Source organism: Drosophila bipectinata, chromosome 3R (genome assembly GCF_030179905.1).
Source record: "Drosophila bipectinata strain 14024-0381.07 chromosome 3R, DbipHiC1v2, whole genome shotgun sequence".
NCBI classification, from domain to species: Eukaryota; Metazoa; Arthropoda; class Insecta; order Diptera; family Drosophilidae; genus Drosophila; species Drosophila bipectinata.
This window is the reverse complement of record NC_091739.1, coordinates 10,885,954-10,903,323: the sequence shown is the minus strand read 5'-3', so window position 1 is coordinate 10,903,323 and position 17,370 is coordinate 10,885,954. Positions and strand designations below refer to the sequence as shown.

General features: G+C 40.3%; 7 protein-coding genes and 1 long non-coding RNA gene across 12 annotated transcripts; 5 read left to right on the top strand and 3 right to left on the bottom strand.

Moving 5' to 3' along the window:
* Nucleotides 1–24: 24 nt before the first annotated feature.
* Nucleotides 25–2,487, bottom strand: Hpr1 (THO complex 1-like protein Hpr1). Its single transcript, XM_017248175.3, has 5 exons — nucleotides 2,305–2,487; nucleotides 1,562–2,245; nucleotides 1,215–1,501; nucleotides 854–1,156; nucleotides 25–802 (listed from the first exon to the last, which is right to left on the bottom strand). Exons 1-5 carry the CDS (start codon nucleotides 2,380–2,382, stop codon nucleotides 25–27), a joined length of 2,130 nt encoding a protein of 709 aa, XP_017103664.2. The 5' UTR covers nucleotides 2,383–2,487.
* A 207-nt stretch (nucleotides 2,488–2,694) lies between these two features.
* Sec20 (vesicle transport protein Sec20) lies at nucleotides 2,695–4,196 on the bottom strand. Of its 2 annotated transcripts, XM_070281372.1 has the most exons (3): nucleotides 4,007–4,196; nucleotides 3,309–3,950; nucleotides 2,695–3,245 (listed from the first exon to the last, which is right to left on the bottom strand). In XM_070281372.1, exons 1-2 carry the CDS (start codon nucleotides 4,085–4,087, stop codon nucleotides 3,348–3,350), a joined length of 684 nt encoding a protein of 227 aa, XP_070137473.1. In that variant the 5' UTR covers nucleotides 4,088–4,196; the 3' UTR covers nucleotides 2,695–3,245; nucleotides 3,309–3,347. The 2 variants fall into 2 exon arrangements, with proteins under 2 accessions (XP_070137473.1, XP_017103885.2); XM_017248396.3 differs by lacking the exon at nucleotides 2,695–3,245 and having other exon boundaries at nucleotides 3,261–3,950.
* A 50-nt stretch (nucleotides 4,197–4,246) lies between these two features.
* Nucleotides 4,247–5,711, top strand: LOC108130043 (uncharacterized). The gene is made up of 4 exons (XM_017248395.3): nucleotides 4,247–4,404; nucleotides 4,473–4,803; nucleotides 4,861–4,953; nucleotides 5,018–5,711. The coding sequence occupies exons 1-4, from the start codon at nucleotides 4,378–4,380 to the stop codon at nucleotides 5,461–5,463; spliced, it is 897 nt and encodes a 298-aa protein (XP_017103884.2). The 5' UTR covers nucleotides 4,247–4,377; the 3' UTR covers nucleotides 5,464–5,711.
* Nucleotides 5,712–6,179: 468 nt separating this feature from the next.
* Nucleotides 6,180–7,310, top strand: dgrn (degringolade). The gene is made up of 4 exons (XM_017247415.3): nucleotides 6,180–6,435; nucleotides 6,489–6,791; nucleotides 6,873–6,992; nucleotides 7,052–7,310. The coding sequence occupies exons 1-4, from the start codon at nucleotides 6,324–6,326 to the stop codon at nucleotides 7,282–7,284; spliced, it is 768 nt and encodes a 255-aa protein (XP_017102904.3). The 5' UTR covers nucleotides 6,180–6,323; the 3' UTR covers nucleotides 7,285–7,310.
* A 94-nt stretch (nucleotides 7,311–7,404) lies between these two features.
* On the top strand, nucleotides 7,405–8,326 carry glob2 (globin 2). 2 transcript variants are annotated; one of them, XM_043211995.2, is made up of 3 exons: nucleotides 7,405–7,700; nucleotides 7,760–7,982; nucleotides 8,023–8,326. In XM_043211995.2, exons 1-3 carry the CDS (start codon nucleotides 7,471–7,473, stop codon nucleotides 8,083–8,085), a joined length of 516 nt encoding a protein of 171 aa, XP_043067930.1. In that variant the 5' UTR covers nucleotides 7,405–7,470; the 3' UTR covers nucleotides 8,086–8,326. The 2 variants fall into 2 exon arrangements, with proteins under 2 accessions (XP_043067930.1, XP_017103739.2); XM_017248250.3 differs by having other exon boundaries at nucleotides 7,407–7,700; nucleotides 8,040–8,326.
* A 52-nt stretch (nucleotides 8,327–8,378) lies between these two features.
* Nucleotides 8,379–9,881, top strand: glob3 (globin 3). 2 transcript variants are annotated; one of them, XM_017248251.2, is made up of 3 exons: nucleotides 8,379–8,596; nucleotides 8,654–8,858; nucleotides 9,285–9,881. In XM_017248251.2, exons 1-3 carry the CDS (start codon nucleotides 8,379–8,381, stop codon nucleotides 9,483–9,485), a joined length of 624 nt encoding a protein of 207 aa, XP_017103740.2. In that variant the 3' UTR covers nucleotides 9,486–9,881. The 2 variants fall into 2 exon arrangements, with proteins under 2 accessions (XP_017103740.2, XP_070137321.1); XM_070281220.1 differs by having other exon boundaries at nucleotides 8,470–8,596; nucleotides 8,662–8,858.
* LOC108129933 (facilitated trehalose transporter Tret1-2 homolog) lies at nucleotides 9,795–16,918 on the top strand. 2 transcript variants are annotated; one of them, XM_070281219.1, is made up of 6 exons: nucleotides 9,795–9,935; nucleotides 14,225–14,339; nucleotides 14,400–14,600; nucleotides 15,027–15,212; nucleotides 15,269–15,513; nucleotides 15,582–16,918. In XM_070281219.1, the coding sequence occupies exons 1-6, from the start codon at nucleotides 9,912–9,914 to the stop codon at nucleotides 16,350–16,352; spliced, it is 1,542 nt and encodes a 513-aa protein (XP_070137320.1). In that variant the 5' UTR covers nucleotides 9,795–9,911; the 3' UTR covers nucleotides 16,353–16,918. The 2 variants fall into 2 exon arrangements, with proteins under 2 accessions (XP_070137320.1, XP_017103737.2); XM_017248248.3 differs by lacking the exon at nucleotides 9,795–9,935 and adding an exon at nucleotides 13,454–13,774.
* LOC108129936 (uncharacterized) lies at nucleotides 13,820–14,533 on the bottom strand. Its single transcript, XR_001773587.3, has 2 exons — nucleotides 14,398–14,533; nucleotides 13,820–14,332 (listed from the first exon to the last, which is right to left on the bottom strand). It is a non-coding gene; the product is annotated as an uncharacterized lncRNA (long non-coding RNA).
* Nucleotides 16,919–17,370: the final 452 nt, after the last annotated feature.

The window sequence follows — 17,370 nt, the reverse complement described above, 5'->3', positions numbered from 1 at the left end:
TGGGAGTTCTGGGAATTAGAGATCCTAGTCGGAGAGCACTTCCACGTCGTTGCCATCCGAGCTATCTACAAGGTTGGGCTCTGTCGCTGAACCAGACGACTTCTTTTCGCGCTCTATAATGGCCTTCACCGCTTCGGCGGCTGTGTTCATCTCCAGTCCCTCCAGCATGTACGCCCAGTTGTCCAAGGTAGCATCATCATCTTCCGATATCCAGTTGGTAAGCATCTGAACACAGGCTATTGTTGCTGTTGGATGTTCCATCTGGAAGTAAAGAAGCTCGTCGTTCTTGAAGCCAATCTTCTTGCCGACCTTCATCCAAGGCTCGCCAATCAATGGTGCCACTTCTTCGATGTGTTCGCGAGTAACCATCAGAGGCTTCTCATGGGACGGTGCCTCATCCGTCTCTTCTACTGGTTCAGTGTCCTCCACCTCGAGACCTTGCTCCGGTTCAAGTGCCACGGTCGCGTCCTGCTCGCTCTCAGGATGAGGATTTGTGGCTAGGCCATTGTTTTGGTCCGAGTTGGATGCTGTTGTCACAGTCTTGGGTTCCTTATCACGAACGAGCCGCTTGCGTACTTGTTCCAAATAGTCGGATATTTTGTTGGACGGCAGTGACAATGAAGTAAAGAAATGGGGTGTCTGGCGGGCCAGCAAACGCAGCGCTCGCCACTCAAATGCGGGATCAGTCTTGTCGTGCGGTGTCTCCAAGTATGTTTCCAGTAGGGGCAGAAAGTTGCGCTGCTCACTCTTGCAAGCCTGCAGATTGTCCGGTGAGTAGTTCCACAGTCGAGTCAGGTTCTCACTAAAAATGAACTTGTTGATTTGGCCTCCATTTTTAATTCGTGATACTTACTTTCCCAAGAAGAACTTGCCCTGACGAGCTGCATCTCGCAGTGAATCGCCCAACGGGCGTCTAGGTCTCTTCGCAGGTGGGGGCTTTAAGTCCTCGTCGCCGGTGGAAGGTTCCTCCGGCTTCTTGAATTCCTTGCAGCCCTCGTTCTTCCAATTGTTCCACATCTCCTCCCGCTGAAGCATATGACTGACCGTACGGGCAAACCTTCTGCCATAGGGAGGCGTTTCTTCCAACAACTTGTAGACACGTGTTTCAGTGTCTTTGATAAAGTCAGTCTGATCCGTTGTAAGGGTATACGAATCGCTGCAAGAGTTATTATTTAGATAGGTGTCTTAAAAGATTACAATTTAGTGATACTTACTTTTTGAACTTCACAGTAACTTGAAGGTATTGGAAAAGTATAAGAAACTGTACAAGGATTGCGCGTCGGAAATTTGAGTCAGACAATTGAAGCGCTAACAATTTCGGGTTTGTTAGAAACTTGGCAAAGAAGTGGTTGGCTTTGTTGACTGTGGAAACGGCCGTAGAGTCCACAGCTTCGTCGTCAATTTCCATTGCCTGGCCAGACTCACTGGCAGTGTCATTGGTACTTTGACGCAAATCCTCCAACTTGAAGCTGGCGAACGATTGGAGGATATTCTCAGTGTGCTGAAAGGGGATAGTTTTAAATTAGTGAATTAAGGGGTTGCATGTTTTTCATCCATTTACCATTTGAAACATTTTCCACTGTGCCTTGCTGTAGCACTGGTTGGGATTGCGGAAAAACTCCTGCAGCGACCAGAATTTGCAGTACAGGTCGTAGTCTATTTTCAGCGGAATGTCCTCGGCAGTGTCCTCCAGCTCCTTATTATCGTTGTCATCGTGGTCCTTGCTGTCTAACCCATATTCAGTGTAATTATCAAGGTTAAACTCTGACACTATATTAAGGCCCGAACGCTCGGAGAATGGAAAGAATTTGGAGAGGAAGAGCAGAATGCGGCCGCAAAACACAGTGTTCTGAGTACGCGACAAACGGCGCAGCAGGTCGTTGCACATTCGCAGAATGTTGTTCTTGCACGACGCAAAGAATATGTCCTCTTTCCAAACTTCGACGAGTTCCTCGACAATGCAAAAGATCTCCTGGCACTTGTCCAGGGTGACCAATTCAAAAGTGTCAACCAGGAGCACTACAGGATTGGTGTTTGACACAATCTCCGCCCGCGTGGCTTCCACAGAAAGACGCACCAGGTCGCCAATACTCTGCACATCGTCCTCCAGTCGCTTCATCAGCAACACCCGGAACGCATGGTCCATAGGAAGACGCTTATCGTTGTCTGAGTTGGATGCAAAGCTTTTGTAGGCTTGCACCAACAACTCTACGTTTTTGTCGGCAATGGCCTGCTCCAGCGTTTTCTGAAATTATTATTATTTCATGAGTTTTTTTTTGCCGGTTCAGTAGCAGTATTTCTTACCTCAAACGACGTCTGCAGCGCAAAGTAATTGAGCAACTTGCCAGCATCTTTGCTAGCCCCCTCAACAGCGGTGCTCATTTTCCTTAAAATTAGAAAAACCTTTGAAGAAAAGAAATAAACGGAGAAATTGATATTTTTATAAAACTAAACACAAATTGCTGGCGCTGCCAACTTATTTAATCCAGTGTTGAAAAATGTTTGCACATTAAATACCAAATATAAAATACCAGAAAATTATCAGGGCGGCTAAAAAATTTATATTTAAAAATAAATCCTAAAATAAATTGTGTTTATTTTTAATAAGTTTATTAGATTTTTATCTTTTGTAATATTTATTATATTTATTTACCCAAAATAAAAAACTTAAGCATATTTACATCGTCCAACATTTGAAACAAACAATGTCACACGAGTTTGCATTATAATTTTTCTGTGGACTGAGGTAGGCAATTCTGTTATCAGCTTCCCAAGCAAATCAGAATAGACTTGACCTGTCGTTTACTTTCCCACTCCGTACAAGGTCGCGGAAGTTTCATAAGTGGGGCAGATGAATACAATGCAAATCGCCTATCATGCTATGTTATTCGGAAGTTGAATCTTGGACAGAGTAGCCATGCGTAAAATAATTTATACTCTGGTGCTGTGCATTCTTGTACTTAGTCACGTCAGCTGTAGCACTGTGCTGCAAAAACTATTTCCTGGATTTGGTGGCTACTATTATCCAACTGCTCCAGCCCAGCCTTCATACCCGGCTTACTACGAAAGTGCTTATAGACAAACACCACGACCTCGACCTCAGGACCGTCAACGCTCTTACAAGGACATTTGCCGCGTGGTCAACACTAATGGCTTCACAAATCCGGGCGGAGTACCCAAGTGTCCCTTTTAGCTTGCTCTATATTTAGCATAAGCCATATTGAATGTACATCTTCGAAATATCACTAAATAAATATAAATACGAGCGGTTAGGTGCTTATAATTATGGTCATGTGCGCAGCACTTACTCTAAAGCTAATTCTTAGGCAACAAAAGGAATCGCTGGTCTAGAACAGACGCTTCTGCACAATGTAAAAGACACAAGCGAGGAATAGGGAGAAGGCAAAGAAAAGCAGCATTTTATCGGTGCACTCGCGGCGTCCATATTTTTTTAGAAGCTTTCCAGACATTGAAATGCTGCCGGCCGTGTTCTGCAGCTCATCGCTGGTGGCCTCCACATTTTGAGAAGAAGCCACTAATGTCTCCAGCGTAATGGCACTTTTCTGAGTCGTTTCCGACAGGTGTCGAGAAATAGCCAACATCTTTTCCGTAACGTCGTTTTCTTGCGACACCAACGTGCCTTGGTTGTGACGTGCCCGTGCCGTCGTCCTCTGGCGTAGCTCACTCTCTCCAGTTATAGCCATTAGTTCCTCGCGGTTGGCTTTCTCTATCTCCAGCATTGTGGATACGTTAGCCTTCCGGAACGCTTGCAGAGTTTTGGAGAACTGGTCGCGATGGTTGTCCACTTCCTTGGCTAGCAAAGCGTCTGCAGTGTCCCGTGCCCAGTCATCTAACCTCTCGATGCTCTTTCGAATGGCGGAAAGTTTGGCTCTACCTGCTTCGTTCAACTCCTCCAGTTCAGCGATCGAAGTGCGGCTGTTTAGTATATCCTGAAATTTGGAGCTTAGACTTTGAGTTCTTCGATGCTGCCGTCTTGTATATTAACCTGTATTATGGCCTTTGCCTGAAGATTGTTATCGATGAGGTTCTGCCGGATGGACTGCAGCGTAAAGGTGTCCTTGTCCATTGTTTTACTTACTTATGTACATTGGGATCGCGAAAATCAAAAATATTATTTATTTTGACTGGTGACGTGCCGGTAGTGTGACCGTGTTGCACCTGCAAAAATCCCCAAGACTTTCAGAATTATACTAGTTTTTGTTTTCAGAACCATACTAGTGTTATTCCCTGCTCGATTAGTTGGCTGTTATTAAAGTGTCATCACTAAAAGCAAGCCTCGTATGTCACCCCGCGATTTTGTGAATATTTCGTAAACTTACTAACAAAAATAAAAAATTATTTGGTAGAGGATATAAGATGTCTAATGCATCTTCTAATTGGTTGGTATGTTTTCGTTTTTGAGTGCTCGCTGTGCCAAGAGAATTTGTTGTAACCTTTGTTTTACTTAATAGGAACTGGAAATTGAAGACTCTTACGAAGTTGCCGGCATTCGCTATAGTCGTAGCTCCTCCAGAGCTAGCCAGAGCTCCTTCGCCGAAAGTGTAACTTCCAGTTCAAGTTCAAGCTCTTCAAGTTCCAGCAGTTCAAGCTCAAGCGATTCGTCCACAAGCTCTTCTTCCAGTTCAATAGCCTCAGCTTCAGGCTCCAACCCACTTAGATTTTCCTTTCAAGTTAACTCAATAAGACTTAGAATGGACAGTTCGTCTGAGGACTCACGTAACAGAGATTCAGTATCAAATTTGTCAATTGACGTAGCCCAAATGGAGGCTGAAATAGATCGCAGTATGTCCCTTCTCTGTTGATCATGTTATATTTTTTACTTCAGTTACCGATTTTCAGTTAACCGCTTTTGCGAGGATGTTATTGCCCAAGTTGAAATTGTGCCTTCCACCTCCACCCCAACGGCTGAGCGATCCGGTCGTCGTACATTCAGTAAGTACAATTGCAAGATTATCAACAAGGAAGAATTGACCTTTTCACTTTTTAAATGTTTTAGATATAACTTCACCAGTTGAGGTGATTGATTTATCTAATTTGGAATTGGCTCCACCACCACGCTCGGCTAGAAATCGTGTTCCTGACGCTGTAATCGATTTATGTACCCCAGATGGGCCCTCGGGCGGTCGCCGCACACGTCCAGCTACAGGTCCCACAGGAAATATGCGCCGCAGTCTTGATCAAGAAATTTCATGTGTGGAAGTCGTAGATGATGAGGGTATTTCGCCACCCAAGCGCCGGCAGCTTGATCAATCAAAGGAGGATGATACTTACAATTGTCCGGTCTGCTTGGATAGTGTTCGTCGCCGTGAACCGGTATCCACCAAATGCGGCCACGTTTTCTGCCGCGTGTGTATCGAGGGTGCCATACGCACAACTCATAAGTGTCCGATGTGTAACAAAAAGATCCCGTCAGTCCGTAATCTTTTCCGCCTATACCTATAAAATGTTTGCGTTAAAGCTCATCATTGTTGCATCTCTGTGAGACCAATTGAATTATTTAAAAAATATGTCATTAACTTTAACTTTAAGTTCTTTTGAATTGCGGTTCGCCAAATATACTTTTATACTCGTTACTTTTCGTAACTCCTTATCTAAAACAATAAGTTCATGTGTTCTGCAATTATAAGCATATTAAAAATTCAACATAAATAAAAATAAAAAAAACCTCCTATTACGATTAAGAAACTAAATATGTGTTTTTTATTTTAAAGAGGAAAATTCTACAATATGTACTTATTTATTATCAAATTATTTTTAATAATAAGGATAATTCCAAGAATAAGTTCTTTGGCTAATTCAAAACTTATCAGCAGAGCACTTTAAAGTTTTGCAAGTCATTGACCTACGACGTCATAGATTCGCCAATTCTGCTTAGATCGATGTTATATTATTCAACACTTTTTAGACGTTGTACTCAAAATAAAAAATGACAAAAAAAACCGAACATATCTTAGCCCTCCTAAAAAGCCCAAAAGGCCGGATGTTTCAAAAACAGTATTGGGTAACTCTTTAGAAGTTCTGTATTTGGTTGCCCTAGTCCTTTATATTTTCATGGCCACTTTATAAAAGTTTTCAGTAGAAAAACATTCTATTAGGTTTTGTTGTTGAAAAAAAAATTGCTTACGTAATTGTTTACAAAGACTTTTTTCAAAGCCTAAAGGCCTCCTAAAAGCACGCGGTAACAAAAACAGTGCTGGGTAACTCTAAAGAAATCAATACTACATTTAAGCAGCCCTGCTTTTTGTCTTTTCGGCTTCTTAGCTGTCAGTTAGAAACAAGCTTTGTAAATATAAAATATAAAAATGATTAATAATAACAATAACGAGCAATTAGATCGAAATCCAGGGGAAATTTCTGAAGACAATAACACTGGAAGCAACCAAAATAGTGTTCAAGTGTTTGCAATTGTTGAAGGTGCGAATCAGTGATAAATGGTTATGTGTTAAGGTTTTTTATTACTTTTCTAGGCGTAAATGAAGCTGAAATGCCGACTGGTAATGGAGAAAATCGTCCGGAAGCGGCATCAGCCGGTTCTACCACGTGTAATACGTGTGGCAGCCGCACTACCAACCCATCGGTCGCGAGTAATTTGCGCAACTGCAACGTTCTCAATGATCCAAACGAGGGCAACAACGTATCCATTTATATTTCGCGCTCCAGTCAGCCACCGGTCGGGGAATCATCATCTGTCGGACATCAGGCATCAGTGCCTCCAATTGAGATCAGTATAAATGTGTCCTATGCTCCACCAATTACCGTGGGCACATCTGGTTAGTATAAAACGGATCTACATACATATGTATACAAATTCAATCCTTTTAATTCGGTTCTTGGTTTCCTTAAAAATTTAGGTTTACCTGGAGGCTCGGCGGGCACTACTAATGCAAGGCCTATTCCTCCTCTAGCTCCGTTGAGCTCATCAAACCGCAGTCCTCAGAATGTCTACGTTCAGATACAAAATGGGCCCACAGGTAAATGTTTTTTTTTCACATTTTTATTTACTATACACAAAAAACCATTTTCTTATAAGCTGCAACATCGCCTTCACCTCCTCCATCGGATTTCTATTTGCCCACAAATTATGAAACACTCGTTCGATGCGCCATTTGCTTCCGTCCGGCGAATGTTAATCATCCGCGGGTTACCACCTGCGGCCACGTGTTCTGCGGCCCCTGCCTCGAGCAGGCTCTCAGAATTCGCTTCAACTGCCCCATTTGTGGGACTACTCAAGAGTTTCGCCACACTTTGCCAATTTATTTGTAACTTGATAAATACTAATAAAAGGATCTGATTAAAAAACGGTCTTATTTTAATACATTTTGAAGAAGAAAAGTTCCTTTCCATTTTTTTTTTCTCATTTTTATTGTTAACAACCTTAGCCTAAAATTTTCAGTCAAACGAAGCATTCAAACGATAACATTTTGTCGAAACAATTCTCGGTAAACAAAAATGAGTCGAATAACCCTAAAAAAAGATACAGTAATAGCAACATCGCATACAAGTCTTGTGGAAAGAAGGCATGTGGACTTGCCGGTTTATCCTAAACCGCTGCCGGAACGAGATGTATCATACAAGCTCGATGAGAATGGATTCACTTTGGTGGAAAAGGCGGCTTTGCGCAATGCATGGCGGTTCATTGAGCCCTTCCAGCGACGTTTCGGCAAGGATAACTTTTACAAGTACGTATTTTCTTCTAATTTCCTTGACTTCTACTGTTAATCCTGATCGTTTTTTTTAGCTTTCTCACCCAACACCAAGATTTAATCCACTACTTTAGGGCCGATTCCAGGTCTAGCGACTCCCAAATCAATCTGTCTAAGCTCCATGGTCATGCATTGGCTATGATGAAGCTAATATCAAGGCTGGTTCAAACATTGGATGTTAATTTACAATTTCGGTTGGCCCTCGATGAAAACTTGCCCACACATTTAAGGAAAGGAATCGATTCATCTTATATGAAGGTTCGTAAAAACATAAATAGCGTCTCTAAGTTTATCCTAGCTGCTGGAAATTTATAGATGCTGGCTACTGCCCTCAAGAGATACATATTGGAATCGGCGGTAATACAAAACCATTGTTCATTTACTTTAACTAATGCTTTGACACAATTGGTTGGAATAATTGGGGACTATGCTGTGGTCGAAGATGCCAGAAAACGTGCTATGTCCACGGCCTTAAGGACATCGACTTTTGTGGATACGAAATTTGATCTTTCGAAAGATTCCTTTGCTTGAAAAATGATTAAGTATGCTATGGAAAATATTGCAAGGCTAAAATAAAATTATATCGTTAATATTCATTGGAATTAGTTAGTTTTTGTTATATTTAGTTTTTTTTAAGATTTTGTTTTTTTGTAAATGGAATTATTGGGTCTAAGTTCATCTTCAAGATCAATCAACAAAGTTCGATATGGAAATTTGGCGAATGCTATATACCCCAAACGTATTCCAAAGATTAAGTATGGTCCTGTCATGGACGAATTGGGATTTACGCTTAGTGAGAGGTTGGCGCTAAGGCAAGCATGGAATATAATACGGCCTTTTTCCCGACGATACGGACAGGATGTGTTTTTTAAGTGAGTTTGCAACTAAAATTTAAATCGACTTTTAAAAAGTTACATAATTTGTTTCAGTTATCTAGGTGACGCCTATTTGGATATTCTTAAGTTCCAGCATAATGGGAAAATCAATCTACACGCTCTTCACAACCATGCTAGAGGTTTTTTGTTGTTTATTGGAAGCTTGATTGAAGAACAGGATCCTGTGATGTTTCAGTTGATGCTGAATGACAATAATATGACACACAGCAGGTGCAATGTAGGATCCGTTTTTATGGTGGTAAGTTGTGGGGACTTAAAATTAATGAAGAAAAAGTTATAAAATAAGTATACCTTTTTAATCATATAATAAATTAAAAGAAAGGTGCATTCCATTCCGGCTGGGAATAAATTAAATCATTACCTCTGCGTCACCAACTATTATTATTTTCTTCTGGCAGGTTTAAGGCACGAAATAATCATAATTTAAGATTAGAAAAAAAGTATTTGACAAACACATACTTTCAAGAGCAAGAAAAAACTGAAAATTCTATAAATAAAATCAACTGTTTGTGACGCAAAAAAAAGCACGAGAAAAAATTAGCGTAAAAAAAGAAGTCCAGACTATATATTGTATAATCGCCTTTTTTGTTGTCGAAAATCTAGTTGTGTGAATTGATATTCGTCTGTATAATATAATCTTTTTCTCATAATTCTAAAATTGCAGGAACTGGCTAAAGCCATGACGGATTATATTCTAAAGGTTTTCGAGAAGGTGAGCTCGGCATCGCTAGAAAGTGGATTTCGAAAGATTGTGGAAAAGTTCCAGGGCTACCAGGATATCCAACAATATCATACGGGAATGACCTACAATCGCGCCCGGACCAAGGCCAGTAGCAGAACATCTAGTAGTATCGCTTTGCATTGATAATCTAATATTTGGCTTTTCGAAAACCCCTACATTATCTGTGGATTTATGTTTTCGGCTCTCCAATGCTCCCCCGCAAATGGAAATTATGCCGCTGGTTCGGGAGCTGCCTCGGCCTCTGCCACTGCCATATAGTGCTCTCGTTTGATATGGGGTTAGCTCTGTCGCAGTCGCAGTCGTCGTGGACGTCGCCCTCGTAGCTCTGCCGCCATTGGTACCGCCGATTTCGTTTATTTGCTAAGCGAGTTTCCTTGGAGAAATTCAGTTTTGTCCGGGCGCTCATCGCGTCCATTTGTCGAAGTGCTGCCATTAATTTTGAACTGATCACGGCGGTTGTACTATAACATTAAATAAAAAACTCTTGGAAATCTCGCATTAGCGGGTGGAACATTTAAATAGTGTTGGTTTTTTTATCTATCGAAGAATATGGTGGCCACCGAGGAAATAAAGGTATGCAAAGTTCGAATCGGTAAGATAAGAAATGTGTATTACGTATACGCAGTGTTGTCCAAGAATTTTGGTAATGATGATTAGACAGTTGCGATTAATGTACAGTGGGGAATGTCTATAAACATTCAAAGACAACAATATATTTTTTTATTATCGTCTATAAAAACAGCAAGAATTTAGCAAAAATATTGTTTTAAAATATGTATTCTCATTGGTATAATTAAATCAAATAATTTTGGTTTTTTCAGTACTTAATGAGCTGTATATAATATTTTATTGAGCATTTTTGAATACATTAATGAACAAAAATAGGTTTCTTACAAAAATATGTTTTTCTTTTGTTTTAATATGTTTTTTTAATTGGAGTTACTAGGCACCTCCTAAGCGTAATCTCATGACTTCATATGGGTGTAATTAGTAACATTTGAGCTTGTAAAAGTTCTTGTCTTAAGGGTTTGCTTCCTCCACGCTTTAATCGGACCAATAAACTTAGAAATCGATCAGCTACTTTGTTTGGTTAATACCTGAAAATAAAAGTGTGCTACCATTTTAATTACCAAACACTTAAATTTGCATTTATGGTCGCAATCTTGCCTTCAATCAATGAACTAATTTATTAGGCACTAATTTCGAAACGCTTTCCAAGTGGCCTACACAAATATCTTATCAAAATTCTGCCCCTTGTGAAGAAGTTTACACAAAGTTCAAGATTTATACAAGCTACTCCGGCCTGAACAGTTTTGTTTACGATGCAGTTGGCCAGGTTGCCAAGCTATGTTGGTGCTATCAAGGGCCATAAACCAAAGATTAGAGCTGGCTTAGGCCATGGAGGGTGTGCAGCATCAAGAGTTTTGTACTTGGGGGTGCTGGAATTCGATATTACGAGTAGTGTATTGCCCTTGGCAGTGGGACAGACTAAGCACAATTTTGCGCCGATTGATTGATCGATTGCCCGGCCACTCGACAAGGCTCCGATCTGACTCCCTCAAGTGGCTCTTGGTGAATTACCAAACAAATCGATGGGACATTAGGCTATTGCTATTGCTAATTGAGCACGGGGCCAAATAGCTCTTATCGGAGAGTGTAGGCCATAAACACGGTCAAGATTTTGGGGGTAGCAGCAGCCTGCCAGGTGATCGGTGATCACTGATCCTAGCGTCGTTCACGCAGCCACTAACTGCTTTCGATAATGGCCAATTAGCTGATACCTTTGAGCATGACGTTGGCTTCTTTATTTCCAGATTTTAAAGACTTTCGTACGAGCATTTTCGCCTAAATGATTCATTTACCTGCGCTGATAAGCACTCGGAATTTTGGTTATTTTTATGCGGCTACTGTTCCATATTGCCTGCTGTATGTTTTATCACGTCGCAACAGTAAAATAATAATCGCTGTAGTTATATAGAAACTTGGTCGCGTGCCCATCACTGGGCGTTGTTTATGTTTCCGGACGTACATATATACGCCGAGTTTATCTGGCTTGTTCTGAAATGTCGGGCAATCTGCAGGGCAAAATAATATTTACATATCAATAAGTTGTGGCGTTTCATGGCCGTTTATATCCTGAAAAATGAGTTGATTTTACAAAAACAGCCATTTCCTAAAGTTCAAAGAGCACTGTTTACATGATTATGAATTTATTCTATACTATAAGGTACTAATAATCATCAGAAATGAATGTACTGTATATGACTGTGATGCTGTTTGTCACTTCTTGTTAGATTTCTTATATACATATTGTTTTGAAAAGCGATTTCTTTAATATCATTTCATATCATTGTGAGTAATTAACTAGTCAACTTTCAAGTGAGTAAGAGATTCTTACTAAGAGGGAAATTCTTGGGAATTGTTTTATTTATCATTTAATAGTTACTGAAACAATAAATAACCCTTTGTCCTTATTCATTAATTTCTCTAGTGTAATGTAAGCCTCTTAACAGTAACATTTATAGGTGTCTTTGCAAATTCCATAGTCTATATTTACGAGTATTTAAATAGGATAAGCGATTCACCTGCAACACACCTTGAACCAGAAGGAAAACAATCCCCCACAGAAGTATCGGTTTAATTACAGCATGGCCAATGGACTTGAGCAAATTAAGGGAATTGCCTCAATAAAAGATATTCTCTGTCGGGCGAGTGAGCTCCAATGGCACGGGCCGTAATAAAGACAAGGGAAATGTGGGCGTGTAAGCGGAAACATTGAACATGAAAGCCAAGCACCCTCCTCTCTAAATATGCATAAATCCACTAATACTTGGATATCTGATGGCAAGTGCATCGGAACAAGCCTCCTCGAGTCTGAAAACAAAAACAAATCGCACGAGGAGCACATGGCATAGGGGCTCGCTGAACTTGAAATCGGGAAAACAACAATCACTGAGCAAAAGCCATGTTAGTAGAGCAGTGCCAATAGTGCAAACTAATTAGGGAAAATATGCGGATAATTTAATCGGGAGTCTATAAAAAGAAACTGAAAGAAATACTTATAAATACTTATGTCCATACGTACAATAGTTTTGTAGAAGTTTAACTAAAAAAACCTAATAGAATTCATTTAGGAATAAATAAATTGAACTTTCTAGAATATGAAATATTTCAGCACAAAAGACTATTCGTAATACCTAAATTTATATGTAAATCTATATTTAAAAGATTTCTCTCAGTATAAGGTGGGTGTGTCTGCTCTTCAGACGGCTTGTTCTGACCCCCTTATAGCCATCTCTATTGCACGTTCTCTGCCTCTCGCTCGCTCTCCGAGGATTGACTTGTTTGGGTGTGAATCCGGCGACAGGTTTCTTTTGGCATGCACTTGATGCCATTAACATTTACGTGTTTCCATTTATAATTAGACATTCCAATTTAATAACATTTTAAACGGTCGTTTGCACTTTCATCAAGGAATCATTTTCGTAAGGAGTGATTCTATTGTCACTGTCGTCTAATCAGTAGCAGGTTTCTATTTATAGGCAGATAATACCTGATAGTTTCGGTTCCCGCTGCTGGCATTTGGCAACAGTATAGAAAACGCATCGAAATGCATTAAGCAATTTAATTTTAACCGGCGAGCGCAATCTCGGAAGTATTTTGTTTTTGCGTGGACTTTGTTCTGCTCAGGTGCGGTGGCGTATGCGTAATATCTTGTTGGATTCTCTTATAAAATCGATTTTAATAGGGCTCTATTAATATGACCATGCAGATTAGATCTACAAATATCGATCAAACTCGTTTATATACTTTTCTTTTTAAATGGAAAAATCCAAATATTCCAACAGGTTGTTTTTTGTTTGCAAAAATATTTGTTTGTGGGTGTATCGGAAAATTTCAAGACCAAATCTCTGACGTAAAACAAAAGACTTGGCTGCATCTGATGAGCGTAATCTTCTGGCAAACCATTGAAATGCCGAAACAAGCGCCAGATAATATAAAAGTTCTATGCACAATAAAAGAATTTTCGCAAAGATTCGAGAGGAAAATACGCTTTTTCGAAGAGTCAAATGTTTCAGTCGTCTCGAGGTGTTCGCACGAGACAAACCATCTCCGCCGAGTCTCTAACTAAAATTAGCGGAGAAATCAAAACAAAATAGATTTTCTCATATATATAAAAATTCGTTTTCCTAAGATAATTAATGACAAAAGATAAAAATAAGCAGAATACAAGCCCATATATACAAAGCATAACATAGTGTTTTTTTTAACGCAACCAGAGTGTCATTCATTTTGGCACTGTGCGTTGTTTTGCGAGATCTTCTTATATAAGGTATATTAGAACCCGGAAATCGGCCGAGTCTCGAATGGATTCGGAAAAAGTAGTTCGCGCAATGGCTCGCTGGTGGCAGGTAAAAAACTTATTATCAATATTGTGAATAAAACGATCACAAAAGTTCATTATTATGCAGTGAAGAATAGTTCATTTTTATTTTAGTTGGATTTTAGTTGAAAAATTAAACATTTTATAGTCCGTTTATGCAAGAAAACTGTTTATTTTGCAAAAATGTTTGTTAAACCTATCGCCAAAGTTATCATTTGAGCTTTTTTTTCAATATTTCTTTGGCCTTTCCAAGTGTCATATCATTATATTGAGCTTTCAAGTCGCTGTAGCTGGGAAACTTCTTAATAGCTCTTGCCACCTTCACTCCAGCATAAACAGATTTTATCACAGTCCAAGCGGCCATAATCGTAGTGCTAATTATCTTAAGTATTCCCCAAAGGAATAAATTCAAGGCTGTCAGGGAAATCATCGTAAAGTCCTTGGAAAGATTTTTAAAGTTATCCTATCTTATTTTTAGACTGTTAGTCAGGAGGATGGTGAGGGAAATGCCCACAATCCTATGCTCTACGATCCTCTGCAGGATGGAGTGGTGAAGACTTCCAAGGGACGTCAATATCTGGCTGCTCTGATAAGTAAGTAAAATTGTTTCTTATATCGAAAGACTTTAAATTAATTTGAATAAATATTTACAGTTTGTTTGGGTGCGGTTTCTGCCGGTACGGCCTTAGCCTGGACCAGTCCTGTGCTGCCTCAGATTACTCCAGACAAATCGAATAATTCAACAAATTCCAATTCCACAACTAACAACCTCTTGGGCAATTCTTCAATTGTCAATGCAATTGCAAATGGAACGGACTCTACTGACGATAGAATTATACTGAGTGTCAGTGAAGGTAAGTGCATTACGATTAGACATTATCTTTTGATAGACCAGGCCATCAAAGGGTTTGCGTTTAAGAAGGGTAACTTCAAGGAATATTAGACAATAGTTTAATGTTTACCAAAAAAAGAGTAGTGTTTCAGAAATTTGTCTCTGAGTAATTTATGGTGTTGCCTTATAATAATATCTGTGCAATTTTTAGTAAGCCCAGTAATGGGTATCCGCTGATTTTATTATTATAAGCTCTGGAACTAAAAATACTCAGATAAAAGAACAAGTACTGCGATTTACGTGACATGAGCGTTATAAAGATAACATAAGTTCAGACAATACGTCATTGATATAAGAAAAGCTCTCTCCCAAACTGTTCCATTGATTACCTATCTCTGATTAGTTATAATATAATATATTAGTTGTTAATAACCTTGTGCTTTTGCAGAAACATGGGTGAGCTCCCTATTGGCCATTGGCGCCTTTTTTGGGGCTTTGCCAACTGGATATATAGCCGACACGATCGGCCGGCGCTACACAGCCATGGTCATGGACGTGCCCTTCATTTTGGCCTGGATCTCACTTGGCTTTGCCCAATCAGTTGGCTGGTTGTATGTGGGTCGCTTCCTCATTGGTAAGTTATTGCTATAAAAGTGTACTATAAGTATTAATTTTTAAATGTTTTCTTAGGTGTTGCTACGGGTAGCTTCTGCGTGGTGGCTCCCATGTACATTTCGGAAATTGCGGAGACTAGCATTCGTGGAACCCTGGGAACATTGTTCCAACTTCTTCTTACCATCGGAATTTTGTTCATTTATTTGATTGGATCTCTAATCTCCTGGCACAATCTGAGCTTGCTCTGCCTCATCTTTCCCGTTCTTCTGCTGGCTGGACTTTTCATCCTGCCCGAGACTCCAGTCTATCTTTTGAAAAAGGTAAGACAATGAAGAAATAAAAACCATTACTTCTTAGTTGATTACAATATATTATATTTATCTTTTAGGGTCGTCGCTCTGAGGCTGCACTTTCCCTGAAGTGGTTGTGGGGTCGCTACTGCGATTCTCGTAGCGCCATCCAGATCATCCAGAACGACTTGGACCAGGCTGGCGACGATGCATCAATCTTGGACCTGTTCAGCAGCCGTGGCTCCCGCAACGGTCTTATTATCTCTGTTCTCCTGATGGTCTTCCAGCAATTCTCCGGCATTAACGCGGTGATCTTCTTCACGGAATCAATTTTCAAATCGTCGGGAAGTACCCTGGACTCCTCCGTCTGCTCCATTATTGTGGGCGTGGTTCAGGTGATCATGACCCTCTGCTCTTCCCTACTGATCGAACGGGCCGGACGCAAAATGCTGCTGCTTTTCAGCAGTACGGTGATGTGCATCTGCCTAGCCATTCTGGGGGCTTACTATAACATGTTGGAGAGTAAAAAAGACGTCTCATCCATTGGATGGCTTCCGCTGTTCTGTGTTGCCTTCTTCATCATCAGTTTCTCGGTAGGATACGGTCCAATTCCTTGGCTCATGATGGGCGAACTCTTCCTGCCGGACGCCAAGGGCAAGGCCGTCTCCCTGACCGTCATGTTTAACTGGGTCTGTGTTTTTGCCGTCACCAAGTGCTTTGCTTCGATGAACGCAAGCTTTGGATCAGATGTAACATTTTGGTTCTTTGCCACCTGCATGGCCGTGGCCACCCTTTACGTTGCCCTTGCAGTGCGTGAGACAAAGGGAAAGACTGCTGGCCAAATCCAGGACTGGCTAAGTGGACACTAGGAATATTCCCGAAGGTGCAATATGTTTTCCTTAGTTTAGATTAGTTAAAGTCCTAGAGAACTCGTAGGTGAATAAGCAGCCAATGCCAAAAAATAACAAACGAGATTCATGTCGATCACCAAATGGCCCGATATCTTTGCAAAAAAATTAAGGTCTTGATACATTTTTTTTCATTGGCCACCCTTTCCTTGTTGTTATTTGCTTAATATTTATTTTTTTTAATTTTTGCAAAGATATTTTAGTCATTGGTATCAAGGGACAATATTACGCAAAAGTTACAATTTAACTTATCGATGTTCCATAATGTTTGAATTGACTTTGAGGCTTACATTAAGTGTAGTTCAACTAGTTCCTAAGTACTCATGTATACAAAAGGCTTGGTAACGCCCCCCATTATTTCCAGATAGTTGGACGGGACTTGAGAATCGATGGTGTATATTTTTCTTTTTGTAGTATTTTTAACTATTCACTGTATATATTCTCCTTATAAAGACAAACATACTTACATGTGCTTATATATTTGATGTACATATATTTGATAATAAATGTAAACTGTGTGGAAAATCGTTATTGTGGAAATAGTGGATTGATAAGACATGATAACCCCTGGGGCGGGTACGCCCCTAAAAATGCTAAATTAGAGCACTATCAGTCCTATCAGACTGATGTTTATGGGCGACCGGCTGGTCAGACCACGCCCACATGTGGCGCCAGTGTCTCTTCTGCTTTCCATGGTCAGTGTGAAGGTCATCGGGCTTGATTGATTGATCGACATCGGAACACCGAAGTCGACGCACAAAATGCAAATTGAAATCGTGCCAGCAGCCCGGCATTTCTATGCAAATATTTGATGCAATTGCAGGAAGCCCATCCAACTCTGTATTTGCTTGGATGTTTGCTTGGATATTTGCTCACATGCTCAACAGGTTGTCGACAATCGGCTACATGTGTGCAAACGCCAAATGACAAATATGTTTTCCAGGGGACTGACGACTGACAGTGGGGGTGGTGCTGTCAC

Excerpts from the sequence above, each read along its gene's own strand:
- Sec20 (XM_070281372.1), bottom strand. The coding sequence starts at position 4,087 with ATGGACAAGGACACCTTTACGCTGCAGTCCATCCGGCAGAACCTCATC. Across the intron at positions 3,951-4,006 it reads AGGCAAAGGCCATAATACAG|GATATACTAAACAGCCGCAC; the intron begins GTTAATATACAA and ends TCCAAATTTCAG.
- LOC108130043 (XM_017248395.3), top strand. The coding sequence starts at position 4,378 with ATGTCTAATGCATCTTCTAATTGGTTG. Across the intron at positions 4,405-4,472 it reads ATGCATCTTCTAATTGGTTG|GAACTGGAAATTGAAGACTC; the intron begins GTATGTTTTCGT and ends TTTACTTAATAG. Across the intron at positions 4,954-5,017 it reads ATCCGGTCGTCGTACATTCA|ATATAACTTCACCAGTTGAG; the intron begins GTAAGTACAATT and ends TAAATGTTTTAG.
- glob2 (XM_017248250.3), top strand. The coding sequence starts at position 7,471 with ATGAGTCGAATAACCCTAAAAAAAGATACAGTAATAGCAACATCGCAT. Across the intron at positions 7,701-7,759 it reads GGCAAGGATAACTTTTACAA|CTTTCTCACCCAACACCAAG; the intron begins GTACGTATTTTC and ends CGTTTTTTTTAG. Across the intron at positions 7,983-8,039 it reads TCGATTCATCTTATATGAAG|ATGCTGGCTACTGCCCTCAA; the intron begins GTTCGTAAAAAC and ends GGAAATTTATAG.
- dgrn (XM_017247415.3), top strand. The coding sequence starts at position 6,324 with ATGATTAATAATAACAATAACGAGCAATTAGATCGAAATCCAGGGGAA. Across the intron at positions 6,436-6,488 it reads AGTGTTTGCAATTGTTGAAG|GCGTAAATGAAGCTGAAATG; the intron begins GTGCGAATCAGT and ends TTACTTTTCTAG. Across the intron at positions 6,792-6,872 it reads AATTACCGTGGGCACATCTG|GTTTACCTGGAGGCTCGGCG; the intron begins GTTAGTATAAAA and ends TTAAAAATTTAG.
- glob3 (XM_017248251.2), top strand. The coding sequence starts at position 8,379 with ATGGAATTATTGGGTCTAAGTTCATCTTCAAGATCAATCAACAAAGTT. Across the intron at positions 8,597-8,653 it reads GGACAGGATGTGTTTTTTAA|TTATCTAGGTGACGCCTATT; the intron begins GTGAGTTTGCAA and ends AATTTGTTTCAG. Across the intron at positions 8,859-9,284 it reads TAGGATCCGTTTTTATGGTG|GAACTGGCTAAAGCCATGAC; the intron begins GTAAGTTGTGGG and ends CTAAAATTGCAG.
- LOC108129933 (XM_017248248.3), top strand. The coding sequence starts at position 13,730 with ATGGATTCGGAAAAAGTAGTTCGCGCAATGGCTCGCTGGTGGCAG. Across the intron at positions 14,340-14,399 it reads ATATCTGGCTGCTCTGATAA|TTTGTTTGGGTGCGGTTTCT; the intron begins GTAAGTAAAATT and ends AAATATTTACAG. Across the intron at positions 14,601-15,026 it reads TATACTGAGTGTCAGTGAAG|AAACATGGGTGAGCTCCCTA; the intron begins GTAAGTGCATTA and ends GTGCTTTTGCAG.
- Hpr1 (XM_017248175.3), bottom strand. The coding sequence starts at position 2,382 with ATGAGCACCGCTGTTGAGGGGGCTAGCAAAGATGCTGGCAAGTTGCTC. Across the intron at positions 1,502-1,561 it reads AGTGGAAAATGTTTCAAATG|CACACTGAGAATATCCTCCA; the intron begins GTAAATGGATGA and ends ATCCCCTTTCAG. Across the intron at positions 1,157-1,214 it reads GTTACTGTGAAGTTCAAAAA|CGATTCGTATACCCTTACAA; the intron begins GTAAGTATCACT and ends TAACTCTTGCAG.